Raw genomic sequence first — 23,676 nt, 5'->3', positions numbered from 1 at the left:
ATTTATCTCCACAAACTTGCCCATGTGATATCAATAACTCTTTCAGGTCAATCCGTTTTTCCTCTGGAAGGTAACTCAACAGTTTATCCCAATTTTTAAGAACATCCTCATTTTCCAATTTAATTTGAGGTATGTCAAATTCACAGTCATCTGGATTTGGTTCGTCACTTCGAGTTAGAATCAATAAAACCTCCTCCTTCTCTCCTTCCCTTTCAAAGTACCTTTTAAGCATATTCGGTGAGGTTTCCTTCTATCTGATGTTTTTACCACATAATTCACCTCACTTAATTTCCTTTCAATCTGATAAGGTCCACAAAAGCTTGGTTTTAAAGGTTCACCTACCACTGGCAACAATACTAAAACTTTATTTCCACTGGCAAAACTACGACCTTTGGATTTCTTGCCCGCTACCCGTTTCACCACATTTTGTCTAGCTAATTCACCAGCTCTATTTAATCCTTCCCTAAAATTTGACACGTAATCCAATAATGTAATTTCTGTATTCACACTGTTGCTCCCTTTGGTTGGCTCTGAATATGGTGGTCAATATGGTCGCCTTCCTTAATCCTAATTATATTTGCTCTAGAGTCGCCAGGTATCTTTCGATACCGCCACAAGGTTCAAACCCGAATACTGATCAAAAGAGCCAATACACCAGTTAGTTAGTTCAAAGTCAATACTATTTATTTACACACACAGTAATATCTACTCATGCACGAAATACTACAGACTAAACTATCACTACTGCTAAAACCTATACTTAGCTTCGGGCGCCCACTCTGTCAGAGGAATAATGGCCGTTGTTTGGATCTGAGGTCGAAGTGGTAGAGGGGAAACAGCTAAGATCGTCCGTCTGGTAGCGAGCGTTGACCTTGGATTTACTTGCTTCTGGTGCAGCTGGTGGACGGGTCTCTCCGCTATGAGAGCCAAGTCCAAGAGAACGATTCTCTCTTGGGGCCTTCTTCTTATACCTGAAGGGGGCTTTGCGCGCTTTTGGGCGAGCCTTGAACTTGGCCCCAATTAATTGGACCGCATCTTGATCATCCGCATTGATCCTGACCAATAAAGGGGTGGGTGCCCCGATGGCTCGGCGTGTCCTAGGTGGCCGTTGGCCTGCTTTGTTTTCTGCTTTCGGTTTGGAGGAACTGGCGCCGCGAAGTCTGGAGCCAGATTGGTTACTTAAGTATCTCCCTTTGTTCACGGAGATGGGCCATCCATATGCTAATGGGCCTACAGTTTCAGTCTTGTCTGGGAGCTACGGCTCCAATATGCAGACAGGCTCTGTGCCTGCTTGCTTTCTTAACATTGTCCATTTTTCCCTGCAATTCCTTTATCCTTACCCTCTGGATAATCGTGACAATAAGCCCTCAACATTGTCTTTAATGTCTGATGCCAACTTTCTAATGCTCCCTGCGATTCTGGATGGTACGCAGTTGATTTAAATTGTTTTATTCCTAAGTTATCCATAACTTCTTTGAATAACCTTGAGGTAAAATTTGATCCTTGATCCGATTGTATTTCTGTGGGTAGTCCATATATAATAAAGAATTTAAGTAACTCCTCCACAATCTTTTTAGTTGTAATATTACGTACTGGAATGGCCTCTGGAAACCTCGTACAGTGTTCTTCAAAGTCGGGGGCTCGACCCGCGGGTGGGTCGCGGGCGGGTGTCGGGAGGGTCGCGAGGCCTTTCTCCGTGGCGCTCCCGATCGCGCAAATCCCCGCGCAGCAGCCGGCTTCTCATAACTCCGGCTGCAAGCGGCGCCGAACATGTAAAAAAAAAAAAATTTGGCCGCATTGCGCATGATGATCGGCGCGCATGCCAGGCACGCATACGTAGTGTGGCCGCTATTTTTTTTAATGGTTGCAGCTTTTTGTTTTACAAGTTCGGTAGTGGTTTTTATTCAATTATTCATTTATTTTACTCATTTAATATTTTTTTTCATTTATTTTATTCATTTTATTTTTTTTACAAGTTCGGAGGGGGGGTTTATTCATTTTTCTAATTTATTTTATTCTTTTTTTTTTTACAAGTTATGGGGGGGGGGGTTTATTTGGAAACATTTTACAGGAAAAAAATTCAGAACGTTGGACAGATGGAGATTCCATACTTTCCGACACCAGAAGGCTTCACCTTCATCCAGCAGGTTCCATTGGAGGAGCGTGTACGAGGTCCAAAGGGACCCAAAACCATTTCCTCCATTTTTGTCAGCAGCAAACAAGGTAAGAGAAAATGGTGGGTCACGCAGGTCGGCCGGCGTGGGTCGCGAAGGTCGGCCGGCGTGGGTCGCGAAGGTCGGCCGGTTGGTAAAAATGGGTCCCCAGAAAAATAGTTTGAGGAACGCTGATCTAGTAGACACATCATTATCGTCAAAAGATATTGATTCCCACTTTTTGTTTTTGGAAGCGATCCTACACAATCAATTAGGACCCTTGTGAAAGGTTCCTCAAATGCTGGAATGGGTATGAAGGGCGCTGGTTTTATCACTGCTTGAGGTTTCCCTATCACTTGACATGTGTGACATGATTGACAAAATTTAACTACATCTTTATGTAGTCCAGGCCAATAAAAATGTTTCTGGATTTTAGCTTGAGTTTTCCTTATTCCCAAATGAACTCCCACTGGTACCTCATGTGCAACTCGCAACACCTCCTTGCTATACCCTACCGGCAATACTACTTGATGAACTTCTGCCCACTTCTCATCCGCCTGCATATGTAAAGGTCTCTGTTTTCTCATCAAGACATCACTTTTACGGTAATAACACTCTGGTATCCACTCAGATTCCTCTTCCGTGTATGCTCTCTGATACATGTGTTTTATTTCTACATCTTTCTGTTGTAACTGCCAATTTTCCTGAATTAAAAATATCCACCTCATCCTCCACCTGTTCTTGTTCTTTTTCAACCATCTGATCAAAAATCGTTTCTGATAATTGCACTTCAACTTCACTCTTTGATTTCTCCTCTAGTCTTAACCTGTGGCTTTGCAACCTTGTCACTACACAATCCGGAAAAATCCCAGGATATTCGTCCTTCAACACTTCAGGTGTCTGATTTTCCACTGGCTTATCAACCACAGTAGGCATCACTCCCACCTGCAATCAAGCTATATCATTACCCAAGATAAACTGTATTCCTGGACAAGATAGTTTCTCTATTACTCCTACTACCACTTCACCACTCTTCACTGGACTTTCCAACCTTACCTTATATAATTGAACACGATTCCTCTCACCTTGAATTCCACCTATTAACACCTTTTTTGGCAACATTCTTCCCAAACTACATAACTCCTCATCTCTTACCACTAAAGATTGACTAGCTCCCGTATCTCTTAAAATTGTGACTTCTTTACCTGCTCTTCCTGATACACGAGTAAACTTTACCCACACAAGTAAATTGTTTAAAGAGATCTGGCACCTTCTTATCAATCACCTCTTGATCAGGCTGTACAATCTTTTGCACCTCCTTCGCTTCACTTGGGCTTCCTTTACCACTTTCACAAACCCCACTGTCTTATCCTGTTTTACCATATCAGCCTTCCCAGTGCTTTTCTTCAACCACCAACACTGAGTTTACATGGCCTAGTTTATTACAGTGAAAACATTTGAAATTTTTCATTTCTTTTCCACCCTCCTGGATTTCTTTTTTAATCTGAGGTACACTCTCCTTATTATCTCCCTTCAGATCACCTTTACCTTTACCACTTGAGTATTTCTCATGTCCCCAGTTTCTATCCCTCACAGGCTGAAACTGATGTCGGAAACCAAGCTTTGATTTATGAACTAATTCATAATCATCTGCCATTTCTGCAGCTAACCTCGCAGTTTTAACCCTCGATTGTTCCACATGAGTTCTCACTACATCAGGAATTAAATTTTTAAACTCCTCCAAAAGTATAATTTCTCTGAGAGCTTCATACGTTTGGTCTATTTTCAAAGCCCTTATCCACCTATCAAAATTACTCTGAGCCTTTCAAACTCCATGTATGTTTGACCAAATTATTTCCTTAAATTTCTAAATCTTTTGTCTGTAGGCTTCAGGCACTAATTCATATGCACCCGAGATGGATTTTTTCACCTCCTCATATGACTCAGATACCTCCTCTGATAGTGTTACATACACTTTACTAGCCCTACCTACCAGCTTTGTTTGAATAATACCCACTTCTCCTGCATTCTCAAATGAAATGGAAAAGGCTTCCACTTCCTTCTCATCAAACCTTGGCAATGCTTGTACATATTTAAATAGATCCCCACCAAGCATTCGACTATGATGCTCTTTCTCACTATCCTCATCACTATCATCCAACTGTATGTTTCCCTTTATGCCTGCCAATTTTAACTGACTGTCATGTTTCATGGCCATTTTCTGAAGTTCAAACTCTCTCTCTTTATCTTTTTCCCTGATCTGTATCTCCCTTTTTCTTTATTTTTATTCTGCTAGGGCTATTCTTTCTGTTTTCCTTTCTTCTCTCTCTTTTTCTTCTCGCTCTTTCTCTTTCCCTTTCTTTTTCCTCTCTCTCTCTTTCGTATTCAAGCTGCTTTAATTCTTTCTCATGTTCCATTTGTTTAATTTGCAACTGAATTTTTGATATTTCCAATGAGTCGAACTGTATCTCAGGCAACTTTAAATGCTTAGCCACCACCATATTACCTCATCTTTTCGCATTTTGTCAAGTAATGTTAACAGCAATGTTTTTGCCAAATCTAACAGTCTGCTTTTAGTCTTGGTCTGTAAGGTACTGCGTGTGACCGTCTCCACCCCCAAAAACCTCAGAGCCTCTGAAAGCCATTGTCCACAATGCACTCACTACTTAAACTAAAATACCACACCAGAAAAGTCTCCACACCCACAATATGCTCACCCCTCACTGTCTTTAGGTTCACTAAGCCAGTCCAATAGATAGACTTTTATCCCGGACGAGCCCCCAATTTGTTATGGGCCAGGGTTTAGAGAACCCCAAAGTGTGTCATGGAGTTCACCTGACACACAAGTTTTACTAGATTGTATTGGGTGCACACGGCCCACTCTACTGGTGTGGTACAGCAGGAATGGGAAAGTATTTTCTAAAGCAAAACAATGTTTATTCTATGAACTCAAGTTTCCCTTTTTAAAACATAGTGAACATCTTAGCAACCATTAATTCAAATACAACCCCCAAAGACTACAACACTAAGTAAACCTTTAAGCTTTCCTTTTTAACATCCATAAGACTTAAAACACCTTTTACGAAAAGCACATTAGGTTAAAGTCACTACTGTTATTAGTTTTAAATCACCAGGATCAATTTACAGTCTTTAGATTACAGAGAGAGATTCATACACCTTCTGGCTGTGACTGCAGCTATCCAGCTCTGAAAACTAAACTAAAAAGCTGACACAGCCCAGCTCCATCCACTCTCTGACATCACTGCAATAATAAACACCCATTTCTTAAAGGTACTCTCACTACAGATATTTATACACATACCCATTTATAAACACCCATTTCTTAAAGGTACTCTCACATGACAGTATAGCACTGGTGGAAATCTGCCCCTTTGTGTATCAGCGATAACCTCAGTGCTGAAACATCATTAAGGCTGTCCATGATGTTGCTTTCCACTGGACATTGGTATCTTGTCGGAAAGCAGTATCCTCAGGGCAGACAGGTACAGTGTGAACCCCAGTGGATGATACACCTTTCCAGCAGCAAATGGAACATCTACCCACCCCCAGTCCCCACAAGAAACTCCAACGCATTTCTCCTAAGAGATAGAACCTGGACATGATCAACACTTAACAAAGAACCCAGCACACGCACCACTGGTCGGTCCGGAGGAAAGACAAGGCCTTTTTACAGTGGTACATTTCAATGTTTCCTGTGCAGTGCTTCCCACACCCACCGCGCTGACCAGCCTGTCACAGCTTCAACACAGCTTCAGACAGTGTTGTGTCAGCTACCCAAACACTTGCAGAAAACATGTCCTATTAGCGCACAGAAAACAAAAGTAAAACTGTAGAATGTCATCAACACATAAAACTAATTAGCAGACAGACAGAAATTTAGATGCCTGTGATTTCCTCCAGAGTTAGGGTTGGGGGAACCCAGTTCGAAAAGCTGTTTTGAAGGAGAAATCAGTTTCTACAACGTGTAGACTTATTAGTTGGAGAAAAGATGTGTGGGTTTGTTACTCACATTCCTGTTGAATGTGTTCCCTGGTAAGAGTGGTAAAGTCATGTTCCCTGTGCTCTGCAGTCTCAGTGGGAGCTTTGTTTGATTCCCCCGTTGCCTCGGTAACGGTGACGTCGCCACGCTGGCTGTTCGCGCGCGCTGCTCCGAGTCGAACATTCCGCCATTAAAGGAAGGGCTTTAAACAAATTCCATTTTTACCCGCAAACTCTTGCGCAGTGACCTCTCTTCCCCGGCTTCAGTTTCTTGCTTGCACCCGATATCTCGGGTCTCATGCTTAACTCGCAATCCGTTGTTGTTTTATTTCTTCGAATGCATGTTTCGTTCGAAAAAGCCGAACGGAGTTGATCGCCATCTTAAGAAGGTCAGTGTATTCGGGCGGGACCTGCTGCCTGGGCTCCTCTCCATTGGCAAACACTCCATCCACATAACTCACCAACTCTTCACTACTCGTTCCGCTTTTACCACACCCGCACTGGAGACGGATACAGCCCCATCTCCAGTTGAGATGAACTGAAAGCACAGGCAATGGATTGAATATTATAAGTTTGAGCAGCAACTTGCATTTATATAGCGCCTTCAACTTCAAAAAAATGTCCAGAGATTCAATGTGACAACTAACAGGACTGCGAGTCAGAAAATAGAATAGTAGCAGGGGTTGAAAAAGCACCGAGACCCAACTACCATCGTGCAAAGGTAAAGACATCTAAAGTGGGAGGATGCAATCGGGATAGGGTCTCTCGAATACAGAGTTCCTGAGGTAATGGGAGAGATGGAGAGATGAAAAGTGTTGAAGTAAAAACATGAGGATGAGAGTTTTAGATTAGAGGCAACGTATGTCACCAATGACAGGCATAGGGTTGCCAATCCTCCAGGATTGCCTGGCGTCTCCAGAAATAAGATCAATCTCCAGGACACAGCTCTGCAAAAAAGACGTATTTTCTTTTGAATTGTTCATACATTTTTGCCCTTCCTCCAGTCGATCGTGCAGCCTGTACAGCTGATGATCTGTGGCTCATCTACGCACAATTTCAGCGGCAGAGAGTCCAACTAATACACTTCAGTGATTACCTCATTCGTGAAATACTCATTAGGCCTGAATGTAAACTCCAGAGTGAAGCTCCACTGCTTGTCAATCTCTGTCCATTTAACACTCATCTCTCAGATGCTTTAATAGGGTTCATCATATCCTCGTTTCATGCCATTGAGTCTATGCACGCTTTTTAAGACTTAACCAGAATTGCGGAATGCTCACCGGCAGTTCTGTCCCTGGTTTGACGTCTTCCACTATGATTTCTTCTAAATCCTCATACACATGCATTCCGTAATGCCTTGCAGTGATTCACTGTGCTCAGGTGACCAGCTATCGCCTAGGAGATTTAGCCGTTCCACTAGATTCAAGGATTCACACGATTTTATGCCAACTACTGAGTCCACATCCAAATCTACAATATGAAAGAGTATTGTGTGCTTTATGCCTGCCACTGAGAGCACTAATTTGCAAACATCAAAGGTGTCTAGAGTTCTTGTGCCGAAGTCTATCATGATCCCTGACCGATTAGCAAAGTCTCACTGCACATTTAGCTTCTGCAAAGCATGTTGACTTACGAGGTTGGCTGTCGCTTTAGGGTCAAAGTCACACCGAACGAAAGTATCATTGAGCATTACCTTCGATTTGAGTACGGACATAAAAGTTTTCAGAACATTCTGATTGTCTTCATACTTTGTTCCGATTATTCTTCCATTTTTGTTTCTGTTAGTCGTGTAGTTTCTGTTAGTCATGTGGTTTCTCAGCACAATGAGAAAAAAAAATGGTTCTGTGTCTATCTCATCTACTGCATGCATCGCCTGCGCATGATCTATGGTGGATTGCGCAAAGCATTGCTTTGCGAAGTGCCCAACACGGCCGCATCTGGAACAAACCTTTCTATACACCGGACATTGCCGTGGGGGATGTCGTGTGCCACATAGGTGCTTAAAATGGCCGCCCACTCTAAGACAACGTTTCTTTATGATGTTCGTCACAGCACTAATGGCGCTGGCTTCCTTCATCCATGTTGGCGCCAAAATTGTTTGAGCAGAGTGCACCTATTCTTTGTGCAGCAACCTCGCTCGCCTGGCAAATCTTCACTGCCTTTTCTAGCACCGAATCTTCATCTCCCAATAATATCGCCCAAAGCTTATCATCAAGCAAACAAAGAAAATTTGGTTGCGGATTAAATCTCCAAAGTTGCATGACTGGGCCTTCAGCCTCAAGTCTGTGACAAAACTGTCAAATGATACGCCAGGTCTCCGAGTACGCATACAAAACATATAGCGCTCAAACGTTTCATTCTTCTTGGGGGAACAATGCTGATCAAAGCACTTTATCAAGTCATCAAAATTCTTCTGATCCCCCTCGCGTTCAAAGACAAACAAGTTATATGGTTTGAGCGCTTGTAAACCTGCCAATGTTAGCAGCAGTGCGATTCGTCTTTCATCAGGGTGGGCCTGCAAGCCCACGGCCGAAACATAAAGTTCAAACTGTTGTTTGAACAGCCACGTTATTGGATATCTGAAGCTAGTGGGGGTCCTCAGTCCATCCATCTCGAGCTTCAGCATTTTTACGCGTTGGTTCGCCTCAGGTTGCAATTCACCAGACCGGTCTTCAAGCTGAATGCCTAACGTTTTCACTGCCGTTGCCAACTTCAAATCTTCAGCACTCGTGGTACCATGTTGTGTTTGGCCCCTTGTACTTTATGAAGTAACTCACCAAATACTTCGATCTGTCCAAACAAGGATCCTTTTATTGTGTCACGTAGGGTAAAATAGCAATCTGATACAGAGCACGTTATCACAGAGTCTTGCTACTCCTCTGGAACTTACACCTAGCACTGACCAATTACATGCACATCTATTATCCTCTCAATCTTCTTCTGAAGATGGCTGGATGTGTCTCCCTTTATATCTGGAGCCCAGGTCATATGACCTTGGTCTGGAGACCACATGGGGTATCTGTACCACCATCTGCTGGTTGGAGGTCGCACACCATTCAAATATGATATAGCCCATAGGCATATCACCACAGGGACATTAAAAAGATTGTTCTTTTTGTCATTGTTACAACTTGCACGGGTCATATGGGGTGGGAATGGTTACTTACAGACTACAAGCTCCTCTGATAAGAGGGCCGGGAACCTTTAACAATGTCTGGCTATAGAGTCGGCCAGTAAGCACTGACTCAGGAAAACCCCAGGAGGGAGATACTGGAGCTGTGTACAATAGTAATTATAAATTAAGTTTTTTGTTTCTACAAAACTCGGTGTGCACTCATTGTGGCATTATTAAAGTCATTTTTCTGAACATTTCTCTTTACCAGATATAAAAATATTGAAATTGGTGGGGGATGGGGAGAAGGCTGTTTGGATGACAATCAAGCATCATCCAATTGGGTAATGAATCTTTTTGCTTGACCAATGGGAATAATCATGTGATGAAATCTCTTCACTCAGAATCATTTACTTTTAGCTCTTTAAACAACATTTTGAACAGGAAGACAAAACTACGGCTTGTAACATATACTCAACAAACATAATGCTGATCTGTCATACTTGTTGAAGGTAGCCGCGATGTGGAGATGCCGGCGTTGGACTGGGGTGAGCACAGTAAGAAGTCTTACAACACCAGATTAAAGTCCAACAGATTTGTTTTGAATCACTAGCTTTCAGAGCACTGCTCCATCCTCGGATGAATGGGGAAGGAGCAGTGCTCCGAAAGCTAGTGATTCGAAACAAACCTGTTGGACTTTAACCTGGTGTTGTAAGACTTCTTACTATATTTGTTGAAGGGATAGGGCGGTACTTGGCACAGTGGTTAGCACTGCTGCCTCATGGCACTGAGGACCCAGATTCCCAGCCCTGGGTCACTGTCCGTGTGGAGTTTGCACATTCTCCCCGTATCTGCGTGGGTTTCACCCCCACAACCCAAAGATGTACAAGTTAGGTGGATTGGCCACGCTAAATTGCCACTTAATTGGAAAGAAATAACTGGGCACTCTAAATTTTTTTAAAAAATATCTTGTTGAAGGGATAAATTGACACAAGCAATGAGGAATATAGGAACAGGAACAACAAAAAATGTTTCCCCAGAAAAACAAATTACAATTTTGTTTTTTCTACATCTTCTAAAGAAAATTAATTTCCTAAGTGCTTTTGATCAGAGTTTTGATTATTTTATATCTGAGATATATTATTTTATCTCTTTCTCCTGACTGCCATGCAAATGTGCTAACAATCATTTAGCAAGGTGCGTAACCATTTTGTGATCGTTATTTGAACTGTACTGGAGAAATTAATCTTAAAAATTAATAACAATTACTTTTTAATAGAGTTAAAGCAACTCTTGTGGGACAAAGGTAAAGGTGGAAACAAAGAAAGTAGCAAGCAATGATTACAGCCAGAAGGATAAATAGGGCAGCACGGTAGCATAGTGGTTAGCACTGTTGCTTCACAGCGCCAGGGTCCCAGGTTCGATTCCCGGTTTGCGCACTGGCTGTGCGGAGTCTGCACATTCTCCCTGTGTCTTCGTGGGTTTCCTCCGGCTGCTCCGGTTTCCTCCCACAAGTCCCGAAAGACTTGGGGCAGGATTCTCCCCTACCTGGCGGGGCGGGGGGTTCCGGCGTATTGGAGTGGCGAGAACCACTCCGGCGTCGGGCTGCCCCAAAGGTGCAGAGCCCTCACCTTGAGGTGCTAGGCCCGCGCCGGAGTGGTTTGCGCTCCGCCGGCTGGCGGGAAAGGCTTTTGGCGCCACGCCAACCGGGGCCGAAAGGTCTTCGCCGGGCGCCGCATGCGCGGGAGCGTCAGCAGCTGCAGGGGAGGGGGTCCCTTCCGCCTCTGCCATAGTGAAGACCATGGCGAAGGCAGAAGAAAAAGAGTGCACCTCCAGGGCCAGATTGCTCCGCGCTCCCCCCAGGACCCTGGAGCCTGCCTGCGCCGCCTTGTCCCGCCGTTCAAAAGGTGGTTTAATCCACACTAGCGGGACAGGCATTTCAGCAGCGGAACGTCGGCCCATCGCAGGCCGGAGAATCGGCGGGGGTGGGCCCGCCGACCGGCGCGGTGCGATTCCCGCCCCCGCCGAATCTCTGGTGGCGGAGACTTCGGGACATGGCGGGGGTGGGATTCACTCCAGCCCCCGGCGATTCTCCGACCCGGCGTGGGGTCGGAGAATCCCACCCATGGTGTTAGCTGAATTGGACATTCTGAATTCTTCCTCCGTGTACCCCACCGGAATATGGTGACCAGGGGCTTTTCACAGTAACTTCATTGCAATGTTAATGTAAGCCTATTTGTGACAAAGATTATTATTATTAAATGTTGCTTGTAGGGGAGGTGGTGTAACTGTGGTATTTTCACTGGACGAGGACTCCAGGTAATGCTCTGGAGATCAAGGTTCAGGTGAAATCCAAATTCAGTAAAACTCTGGAATTAAAAGTCTAATGATGACTGCAAAACTTGTTGATTGTCACAAAAACTCATCTAGTTCACTAATATCCTTTAGGGAAGGAAATCTGCATTTGACATCCTTACCTGGCCGACATGTGACTCCAGACAATGAAATGGTCTAGCAAGACACTAAGTTCAAAGGCCAGTACATGCTGGCCCAGCCAGCACCACCAACGTCTCATAATTTTTTAAAAAATTGACTCCTGGGAACTTTGAGCACCACTTTCTTACATAGCGCTCACACTACTATATTGCAGGTTCTTCCTGAACTGTTTGACACTAACTGATGTACCATCAAACTCAGCTTATCAATGTTTCTATAAACACCACATTATGAGATAAAATTTACCACCTCTTGCTGTGCTTGCTGTAAACTTGGTTTATTTGAAGGATTACGATATAACCTACAAATTGTTACTTTTCTCAGGGTCACCTTCTGCTACGAAGCTTAACTTCACTGAGGCAACAGTCCTAGGAGTTCCACCAGCCATTTTGTCCATTAACAATCTCCAGAAAAACTGCTGCCCTCCCTCTGTTGAGACTACAACACCTTTTAAGGTTGCTCTCCCATTGCCACTCCCCCCCCCCCCCCCCCACCAAAATGTCCCCCACTCCCACCCCCAAACGTTGCCTTGCTTGAAAAATACAAAGATTATTGAAATTACATAAAATAGCTGCCTCTGGAAATTTTACTGAACTGGCCATCCACTAAACCATCATAGGTGTGTTTTATGCTAGAATGTCCACTATGTTTTTTTTGCCTCAATAGTGGATTGTGTACTCTGCTATTCTCCATTTTACTGCTAATAGGGGTCTATCTGTGCTGTTCTAAAGCTATTCCTTAAAATGATGTGTCAACAGCCTGAGAACGCATACTCTCTTACCTTTATCAGCAAGGCCCAGATCAGGAGTTCAGTGTGTAGTATTATAACTTTCAACTAACCTCACTTTGTGCTACAGTGCATTCAAGAATTCGCCAGCCAACTATTTGCTTTCAGAGTTTCCTGTTTTAATGAACTTAATGCAATACCGATTTTAATTAATTTATCACATCCATTATTTGCATATCTGTTTGATCTAGATACAACAATATTTTAAAAATTGTTACAACCACTCATAACCTGAAAGCAAATAGGCAAGTCCATAGAATCCCTACAGTGCAAAAAGTTGCCATTCGTCCCATCAAATCTGCACCAACCCCTCTGAAAGAGCACCCTACCTAGGCCCACTCCCCACCCTATCCTCATAACCCCACACAACCTACACATCTTTGGAGACTAAGGGGCAATTTTAGCATAGCCAATCCACCTAACCTGCACAACTTTGGACTATGGGAGGAAACCAGAGCACCCAAAGGAAACAGACACAGGAAGAAAGTGCAAACTCCACACGGTACCCAAGGTTGGAATTGAGTCGGGTCCCTGGTGCTGTGAGCCAGCAGTGCTAACCACTGTGCCACCATGCTGCCCAAGTTGTACGGATCAGCAAGGTGATGGGTTTGGTTACTGGTGTGCGTTACATAGTATTCAAGGAGGCAGGCAGGAACTTTATAATGGTGAAGAGGCTACAAGCCTCACTGTTCTATTTTTTAATTTTAACTCTGGCCGTCTGGGCTTCTTGATTTTCCTAAACCTGGCGTCTTCATCGAGGTGAGGATTTGGCAGATTTCATACAGGAAGTAAGTGACTTTACACCTTTCTCCTGGATCAAAATGCCTTGCTGATGGGTCTTAGTGAATAGGCATCCCTCTTAATTCCCTCACTGACTTTCCTCCACAGCCTCCAATCCCTCCATAAGGCCTCTGGTTCCACCCTACCATCAACAGACCTCTGATTTTCACCCTTCATCACCAAACTTCCAGTGTCATCCTTCACGACCCGAGGCCTCTGACCTTGTTCCGTATGCAGCCCATTCCCATCCTTCAAAATCCCCCTTGCCTGCCAGAATCCAGCAAGAACCAATCGATGACATCATATGCAATGTGGAATTAAAACTCCATACTCTACGAGAATCCTGATGTACGGGTTTCCCATGACTTTCTGATTCATCTGTTCAGTGCACCAGGTAAATAAGAATTCAATCTGATGTGTGGTCTACTGTACATTGTATACAAGTTAAACATCTCTGCTTTTCAATTCTGTCCCTCCGGAAAGAGACCTTGGTGCTTTGTTTGCTTTTTCTATGGCCTTATTAACTTGTATCGCTTATGTATGTGTACCTCCAGATCCCTCTGCCTGCCTACTTTAATTCCAGAGTATGTGGCTTCTTACTTCTTCCCACCAAAATGCACCATCTCACAGTTGCCCATTCAGCAAGTTTACTCGTATTGTATTTTGCCAGTCTTCCTCTGTAATATCTATTTTGAAGTCACAATTGAGTCCAAAATCAGTTATGTCAATTCTGAACAATTGTGGTCTCAGCAGTGGTCTTTATGAAACATAATTTGGAACCTTTTTCCCATCTGAGAATTACCTTTAAATCTTTACTCACTGTTTTGTAGCTAGTAGGCTATCCAGCCTGCTATCTGTCCCGATTCTACATGTTCTGACCTTAGTCATGAGTCCACTATGTCTTACCAAAGGTGCTGCATGACCTCAGCTGGGATACTGCTCGGAGGGCTAAAACGTTGTTTGACGTGGGAAGGAAATTGGCTCACGTTTCTGCTGCACAACAATATTCACTATTGCTGGAAGAGGATGTGATGAAAATGAAATGAAATGAAAATCGCTTATTGTCACAAGTAGGCTTCAAATGAAGTTACTGTGAAAAGCCCCTAGTCGCCACATTCCGCGCCTGTTCGGGGAGGCTGGTACGGGAATCGAACCGTGCTGCTAGCCTGCCTTGGTCTGCTTTAAAAGCCAGCGATTTAACCCAGTGTGCTAAACCAGCCCCGGTCTGGCTCCCACTCAAATAACTGCAGTCATTCATTAACACTACTTACACCTGAATAATAGTTATTTAGGTAAGAAACCAAAAGTGATCAGTGCCTATAAAGCCACAGCCAGAAAAGCATCAACATCTCAGAAAATTACATGAAAACTTCCTCCTGTTTTGAAATGAGGCACATATAACCATTAAGTGTAACTGATTTAAGCTTTCCTGGCAATTCATGTTTAGTCTTTTATTCCCTTGAAAAACTGTACTTTTTCGAACAAAAAAAATTATTTCTGAAATAAAGAATGAGGGCAGGAAATTCAGTCAAAATAAAATATTGAGATTGGAGAAGATGGACAAATTTACTGGTGAGGAGACATACCATGCCTAACTTCTCCCAGGTCAATTTATAGATATATTCTTGGAATGTGAGCCTTGTTGGCAGGGCCTGCATTTACTGTCCATCCCTAATTGTCCTTGACAAGATAATGGTGCATTGTCTTCTTGAACCTCAGCAGTCCATGTGGTGTAGGTAAACCCACAGTGCTGTTGGGAGCGAGTTCCAGGATTTTGACCCTGTGATCAGTGAAGGCGTAATTTTATGGTCCTCCAGGGGGCATTAAAAACTGAGCACCATGGCAATGGCGCCATGCCCATCTGCCTTCCTCATGTATTTTACCCGTAGTGGGGGGTAGGCAGCTTTGAAACTGGACTTCCTCTTTGAAGAGGCCAGAAGTCCCACTTCAAGCCAATTAAAGGCCCAACAACTGTTAAAATGGCTATGGGGCAAACCGGCCAAGCTCTGGAGGACTCACCCCAACTTAGATTGGGGACTAGTCACCCCACTCCCAAAGTAAAATTTAGCCTGTAGTTCCAAGTAACAATGCTATGTAAATTAGAGGGAAACTTGCAAGTGGTGATGCTTCCCTGCATCTGTGCCCTTGTCCTTCTAAGTGATAGAGGTTGTGGTTTGGAGGTTGCTGTCAAAGAAGCCTTGGTGAGTTGCTGCAGTGCATCTTGTAGATGGTACACATTGTTGCCACTGTTCACCAGTGGTGAAGGGAGTGAACGTTTAAGGTGGTAGATGGGATGCCAGTGAAGCAGACTGCTTTTCCGGATGGTGTTGAGTTTCTTGAGTGTTGTTGGGACTGCACCGGAAAGTAAGAATATTCCATGACATTTCTGACTTGTGCAATGTTAATATATAACAAACACTGGGGAATCATGAGATGAGTTACTCATCACAGAATTCCCAGCTTCTTACCTGTTCTTGCAGCCATAGAATTTATATTAGGTGGTCCAGTTAAGTTTCTGGTCATTGGTAAGCACCAGGATGTTGATGGATGGGGTTTCAGCAATGGTAATCCCATTGAACATCATGGGAGATGGTTAGATCTCTCTTGTTGGAGATGTTTGTTGCCTGGCAATTGTGTGTATGAACATTACTTATCACTTAACAGCCTTAATGTTGTACCTGCACGTGGGTATAGACTCCTTCAGTATCTGAGGAGTTGTAATGGTACTGAACATTACAATCATGAACAAACATCCCCACTTGAGTTTATGATACATATTTACATCACATTATTAGCTCAGGCACCAGCAGTGAAGGAATTAAACTTGCTATGACCTTGAAGTAAGTCTCAGTAACTTTGTGATCTCTCTGATGAGAACTTCACCTCTTATCATCATGCAACCGATTGCAGAATTCTCATGTGGAGCTGGAGTGTTGTTATCAAGCTGTCAAAGAATCCAATTTCACAGACGCCTAAAACAAGAAAAATGCTGCAAAACAAAATAACTTGAATTTTTTTGAAAGATTAAGCTATACAAAGGGATGAAGGTAGATGCTAAAATATCCCAAGGGGCCTTTTTAAAATGTACTAATCTACTATTTACTAAAATCTACTAATTATTCATTTAAATAAGCAGTCCACAAATATACAGTTATGTTTTCACGGCCAGCTCTGTTCTCTGTTGGCTCCACAGCATAGCTGGTGGTGGAGCACGGAGTGCTAGACTGCAATATGCTCAACATTTTCAGAGAGATAAAGATGGAAAATGCTAACAGTTGGCTGCAAAATCAAGGCCATTTTATGTAGTATTTTTAGTTCAACAATATAACTTTTCACTCTGGAACTCCCTCTCCTGTGCTCTCTTTCTCACTTTCAGGTTACTTTCTTCTAATCTCCTTTTAAGTTTTCTGAGCTCCATCTTACAGAAATTCTAACTCATCTATATGTCAGCAGTTTGTATCCAGCCCATGTAAAATCCCTTATTATCCATTCCTAGGGCCTTGGGGAGTCCTGGCCAACATATATGCCGTTTATATATGTTTAATGGTTGCTGGTTGAAGGATTTCATGTTGTACATATATCCTTCGACCAGCAGCCATTAAACAAATGGTTTTATTGTTAATTTATCGCATCATGGTCTGTGGGATCATGCTGTGTGACTATTGGCTGTCACATTTCCTTGCATCACAGCAGTGATACACTTTAAAATGAGCTTATTGGATGTAAAGCAATTTAAGATGTTCTGAGATTCTGAAGTCCACTATGTGAGTGTGAGTTTTTTCTTTCCTCTCTGAAGGACTATAGTGAACCTGTGGAGCTTTTACAACAATCTGGTAGCTTCCTTTGGTCATTTTCTGGTCTCTTGAATTCAGTTTCACAAGTTGCCAATGCAGATTTGAATTCAAGACTGCTACGTTGTTACTACCACTGTCACCACAATATTTCATCAGGCCATTGATCTGAAATGATAATTGTTTCTCTCTACAGATGCTGCCTGACCTGAGTATTTTTAGCATTTTCTATTTTTATTCCAGTATCTGCTTAATTTTGTTTTTGCCTAAAGTGAAGTAGTTCAAACACTGTAACAATGGCTTTGTAACATAACAATTGTTAGTAAAATTGCTGATTAGCAATTAGCTCAGTTAGAACAATTCAAAAGTTAATTATTCCCTCAAAACATTTATAGCTGACAAGTAGGAAGGATACAAATTGAAATAAATTACCAAAATTATATTTTTAATTTAAAATCAATATTCTATGAAATTTGAAGCAGAGTCTTTAATTCATATTCAATCAACTAACTGAATTGTACAAATGTGGAGCTATGACTGACCCGAAGTCCCAATTGCAGCCAAACAATAATAAGGTTTTTATACTTTAATCAGATCCATCATCCTAATTAGTACATTTTGAATAATATATTTACTAAGTCTATACAACAGAAAATACAGCATTTACTTGGCTTGATCTGAAATTGCAAAGAGATTTACAGCATAATAATTATGGATATAGCAGGAGAAACTATACAAAAACTTTTAAAACTCAACTGAGAAAAATTAGCTTTCTTTGACAATATAAGTTGTATAAATTGATGCAAAACAGGCCAAATCGTTTTGTTTTTGTGTCCTTTTAATATTTAGTGGTGTCCATGAACACTGTGATGTTACTCTTAGTGAACTGTTGATACTGATGCGCTAGTTTTGCTCACTGTTTTGGATTTTCAGGACCAAATTGTAGCATTGTCTTCATTGTTGACATTGTGTCTGTACGTTGCTGGAAATTCTTAGGAAGCCAGTCCCAATAAAAAGCCTCCAACAAAACCACTGGTCAGCACGATATTCTTCTTGACAAATTCAGCTGACTACAAGGGGGAAAATGTTTAACAGACTTAGAACCTGGAAATTTTCTTATAAATACATAATATTGCAACATTACCAATAATCCTAGTGTCAAAGAACAAAGAACAAAGAAATGTACAGCACAGGAACAGGCCCTTCGGCCCTCCAAGCCCGTGCCGACCATACTGCCCGACTAAACTACAATCTTCTACACTTCCTGGGTCCGTATCCTTCTATTCCCATCCTATTCATATATTTGTCAAGATGCCCCTTAAATGTCCCTATCGTCCCTGCCTCCACTACCTCCTCCGGTAGTGAGTTCCAGGCACCCACTACCCTCTGCGTAAAAAACTTGCCTCGTACATCTACTCTAAACTTTGCCCCTCTCACCTTAAACCTATGCCCCCTAGTAATTGACCCCTCTACCCTGGGGAAAAGCCTCTGACTATCCACTCTGTCTATGCCCCTCATAATTTTGTATACCTCTATCAGGTCATAAGATTGTTAAACAAAAGGCAGTTACATTCATTTATTAGATAGGTTGCATTACTAATTTTCACAAAGCATACACTGATTTATCTAGTGTTAAGATTATCAAAGTTCTAATAAGTTTTTTATTTTATTTATGTGAATCAATTGTCAATTCAAATCTGGGGATTTAAAGAAACATTGCATTTACAGATGTCAAACATGTTGAGTTAATGACCACAATCCCAGAGGACCATAGCTGATTTAACCCGAGGGTCACCAAAGTCGAGGGGCAAGGCTGAGAACGAATCACCTGAGCTGGTAGGGGAATTGAACCCATGCTATTGGCATCGCTCTGGATCACGAACTGCGCTAACCACAGAGTACAGCCTTTTAAAATAATCTTGTTCATGTTCTTGGTTGAAAAAACATCCTGACTTCCGGTTGCGGCGATGCGGAGCTAAGGTTAATGCGGAGCTCTAGGTTAATCCCAGAGCTGAAGGGGTTGGATTACGAGGAGAGGTTGAGTAGACTGGGACTGTACTCGTTGGAATTTAGAAGGATGAGGGGGGATCTTATAGAAACATATAAGATTATGAAGGGAATAGATAGGATAGATGCGGGCAGGTTGTTTCCACTGGCGGGTGAAAGCAGAACTAGGGGGCATAGCCTCAAAATAAGGGGAAGTAGATTTAGGACTGAGTTTAGGAGGAACTTCTTCACCCAAAGGGTTGTGAATCTATGGAATTCCTTGCCCAGTGAAGCAGTAGAGGCTCCTTCATTGAATGTTTTTAAGATAAAGATAGATAGTTTTTTGAAGAATAAAGGGATTAAGGGTTATGGTGTTCGGGCCGGAAAGTGGAGCTGAGTCCACAAAAGATCAGCCATGATCTCATTGAATGGCGGAGCAGGCTCGAGGGGCCAGATGGCCTACTCCTGCTCCTAGTTCTTATGTTCTTATGTGTCACCAGGAAAAGCTCATTTGCTTGCTGTTACTGTAATTGTGGCTTATGGTTTCATCCTCTTCCATGACTGCTCTTTGTTCTTTAATACCATTTTTTGCATGCTCCTCCAACAGCTTTCAAAGTCCAACTCTGGTTTCAATTGGCTACACTGCTCTATTCCATTTCCACAGCTAAACTCTAATCCATGTGCCTATCACACCAGACTTTGAAATGTCTACTTAACAGCATCCTTCACCATCAGATACTACTTTTTTCAAGGTCAAGTAGGAAGGGCTATAAATAGTGGTCTTTCCATTCAAAGGTATATTCAGAATATGAATAATAAAAAGCCCATATGATTTTTACATTCCCATTTTTATAACCTTGCCTTGACAGGTTGCTGCTGGTAATATGCAGCTTTGTGCAGGAGCTTTAATATGTGGATTGATAAGACTAGCCGGGGAGCATTAGAAAAGTGAAGCTGGGAAGAGCTGATGACAAATACAACCTCAAAAGTGAGACCAGTCTGGATTCAAACCTTACCAGGACAGAGGGAGACAGAAGCAAGATTCAGATTTATTTTGGAAAAAGTTAAAATTATAAGAGCTCAGAGTTAGAGTGATGATGAAGGAAGCAACAAAGCCTGGTGCAGAAGCTTGGAGGGGTCAGCTAAATAGACTGTTATTTCTTGGCAACAGGAATATTAGTGTTTTGGTTCATTTCAACTTAGCGGACTATCCAACTTTGAGGAAAATCATAGCAAGCTTAATTTTGTGTGCACTGTACATCCATTCATGCACTTCCCAGGGGATTGTTTTAAAAAAAAAAATTTAGAGTACCCAATTATTTCTTTCCAATTATTCGCAATTTAGCATGGCCAATCCACCTAACCTGCACATCTTTGGGTATGGGGGTGAAACCCACGCAAACACGGGGAGAATGTGCAAACTCCACACGGACAGTGACCCAGAGCCGGGATCAAACCTGGGACTTCGGCGCCGTGAAGCAGCAATGCTAACCACTGTGCCACCGTGCTGCCCTAGAATGGCAACTATAACTGTTTTCTTCTCCATCAGGTGTGACAGGCCTAGAGGATTAATCCTATTTCAGATGACGAGCTTTTGGATTATATAGGAATATGTGCAATACTGACATTAGTTGCAAACTTCAAAATATCTTCTGTGACTGCTTTCTCGGAGAAAAGACGCAACTGTTCATTGTATGTACATGCCTATTTCAAAGTAAGATCATTCACTCCTGATTATGCAGATTTTGTAACAAATATTAGAAAAACAAAGACTATTAATTGTTTATATTTAATCTACTGAATTTGCAATTATAGCATTCTCTATTGGTCATTCAAGAAGAATCCTGTGAGCAAAAGCCTGTGTGCAGCTTTACTTGGTCCAGAAGATGAAAACTGCTTGAAAAGCTGCTCACATATCTCTAAAATGTTCTTGATTTGACAGCTTTGATTAATTGTGAAATGTACTTTTTAATCTTGTGTTTTGCTATTCTGCAATGTAAGCTGGCAGCAAATGTGGCACTTTCTGGCTTCAGCTGACATGTAAATCTTTTCATCATAGATGCATAGTTTAATGTTACTGGAAAGGACTGCAAAAATATTGAGTTTTAATGCTATTGGAACAAGAGTGAAAAAGTAAGGCAAGTCCTGTAATTTACCAAATGATCTATTTGTTAGATGACAATATGGTCCCTGCCTCAATCGCTAACTCCAGTAAGTGTATTTGAGTCTGACAGCTCACTTAAAAATGTTTCTCCTACTCTTTCTCCTAAATAGCTTTTCATATGATTTTGTATTTATGACATTTCTCTCTCGATCCCTGAACCATTAGAAATTGTGCATTTTTACCTACTTTGTTGCATTCCTTCATAATTTTCAAAACCTCTATTAAATCGTACCAGTGTTTTATGACAGCCTCATTTCCAAAGTGACAGCATTATCCATCATGTAATTGGTACTTCTCACATGTTAAATGAGACTTGGACTAAAAAAAACTATCTAGCATCCCAAAACCGGGCATCCATGAGGTTTTTCAGTTGTCAGTAACAACAGAATTGTGCACCACCACAATCTGCAACCTTGTCACCCCGCACCAAATCTTCAATTGTTATCAGCTCTGGAGTATACCTTTTAGAATTATGAAGATATTTCTGCAGGCTACAGACAACTAAGGGGTCCCATAACAAACGAGCAAAACAAAGCAATCTAGTCTTTTACATATCCAGTTTGGAATGGTGGTGGACAATTAACAGGAGAAGGCTACATGAATATTATTGCTCACTCGGGAGAGGTCAACTCAGTACCAGAAGAGGCAAAGTCCTTTGTTGTGAATGAGAGGGAGAGAGATAGCACGTTACTTTACAATACTTGTGTGGAAAATTTCTAACACACAATTGCTCTATCTTTTTGTTCTAATTATTGAATTTATATTGAACAAGAATTTCATTTTAAAGTTACTTCTTTTAAAAAGGATAATCAAGGGCTGCCTTCAAGATTGTTCTGTATTACTAAACCATATTGATCTAGAAACTGGTAGGTTTGATTTTTGGTCGTGGTAAATTTTATGGTTTCAGTCAGGACGTTGTGTGGGAACTTCTATGGGTTCAACCCCTGACCTTTACAAATTGGCTTTTCTAATTTGAGACGATAATCTAGACACAGAGATGGATGGACAAATAAATGTGTCATGCCTATTGCTTCTATCCATTGGAGCCTACTGCTTCTACCCTTTGGAGCATACAGAATAAACATTTGGTTGAGATACTGGAGGCCTGCCAACAGCTTGTGGAACTGCACCATACAGAAGTCTAGAAATTATGGGAAGAATGAAATAAAAGTTTGTGGGAAAATGCTGCCAAAGCTGTGCATGAAATACCGTACTTGAAACAGAGAAAATGTAAGTGCACTTTTCTCACCTCTTCAATAAAGCTGTTGATTTCAGGAGCAGCTTTATTTGCTTTCTTTCTCAACTGTCGTTTGGCTTTATTTACATCTTTTTCAACTCTTTTCCAATCCACTTTAATATAGCCACTGTAATTTGCAACCTGAGGGAAAATATGCACAAATTAGTCAAGGTATATTAATCATAGAATTTACAGTGCAGAAGGAGGCCATTTGGCCCATCGAGTCTGTACTGGCTCTTGGAAAGAGCACCCTACCCAATGTCAACACCTCCACCCTATTCCCGTAACCCAGTAACCCCACCCAACACTAAGGGCAATTTTGGACACTAAGGGCAATTTATCATGGCCAATCCACCTAACCTGCACATCTTTGGACTGTGGGAGGAAACCAGAGCACCTGGAGGAAACCCACGCACACACTGGGAGGATGTGCAGACTCCGCACAGACAGTGACCCAAGCCGAAATCGAACCTGGGACCCTGGAGCTGTGAAGCAGTTGTGCTATCCACAATGCTACCGTGCTGCCCTTCCAGTATCTAATATTTATAAATAATTTCTATGGATTTTTCAACTAACTTGCTATGTGAGAGAACCAGTACTCTAATTCGCTGCAACCAATGTGATACTAAAGCAGCAAATCATGCTACAGGAGGCAAATATAGAAAATTGAAGGGTTTTTTGCACAATTTTAGTGGATAATTCAAATTTAGCAGATTTAAATTGATGAAGTGATTGCAGCTGGATTTGCACAACAGTGTATACTAGTTTGTAGCTTTAAGTTCTAAACAATTTTAAAAACTGAATTTGTGATAGATCCATAGCATTAAGTTTGGTCCCTCTGATGTAGTGCTGTTCCTTGGCCAACTGGACTGCAGAATCAGAGACTATTGTCCTGCCAACCATATCCAATTGTTGATTTAAAATTAAATTTTATAGATTAGGCACTGGACCTCTGACTTTAGCTCTGGACTCCTTTCTATTGTCTGCTCTCTATTACTCATTATATTTGTTACATAACCAGGCATTTGGGTCTTGTCAGTCTAATGATGACCATGACATCTTTGCCAATTGTTTTAAAAATCCATCTGGTTCACAAATCTTTTTAGGGAAGGAAATCTGCCATCCTTATCTGGTCTGGCCTACATGTGACCCCAGATCCACAGCAACGTGG

At 42.0% G+C, this 23,676-nt stretch overlaps 2 protein-coding genes across 5 annotated transcripts in view; both read right to left on the bottom strand.

The window, feature by feature from the left end:
* Window positions 1–6,694, bottom strand: part of efhc2 (EF-hand domain (C-terminal) containing 2) — a 232,602-nt gene extending 225,908 nt beyond the window's left edge. For 2 of the 3 annotated variants that reach the window (XM_072513841.1, XM_072513843.1), the window contains exon 1: window positions 6,184–6,351. In XM_072513841.1, the coding sequence (XP_072369942.1) occupies window positions 6,184–6,336 (153 nt within the window). In that variant the 5' untranslated portion in view covers window positions 6,337–6,351. Of the gene's footprint in view, window positions 1–6,183; window positions 6,352–6,378 lie in introns of those variants that run through there. The other variant, XM_072513842.1, reaches the window with a different exon arrangement.
* Window positions 6,695–17,590: 10,896 nt separating this feature from the next.
* Window positions 17,591–23,676, bottom strand: part of fundc1 (FUN14 domain containing 1) — a 60,990-nt gene continuing 54,904 nt past the window's right edge. For both annotated transcript variants that reach the window (XM_072513839.1, XM_072513838.1), the window contains exons 4-5: window positions 22,518–22,646; window positions 17,591–18,188 (exon numbers count right to left, since the gene is read on the bottom strand). In XM_072513839.1, coding sequence (XP_072369940.1) covers window positions 18,111–18,188; window positions 22,518–22,646 — 207 coding nt within the window. In that variant the 3' untranslated portion in view covers window positions 17,591–18,110. The remainder of the gene's footprint in view (window positions 18,189–22,517; window positions 22,647–23,676) is intronic.

The sequence above is a fragment of the Scyliorhinus torazame genome, chromosome 8 (assembly GCF_047496885.1).
Source record: "Scyliorhinus torazame isolate Kashiwa2021f chromosome 8, sScyTor2.1, whole genome shotgun sequence".
NCBI classification, from domain to species: Eukaryota; Metazoa; Chordata; class Chondrichthyes; order Carcharhiniformes; family Scyliorhinidae; genus Scyliorhinus; species Scyliorhinus torazame.
This window is presented reverse-complemented; position numbering and strand designations above follow the sequence as displayed.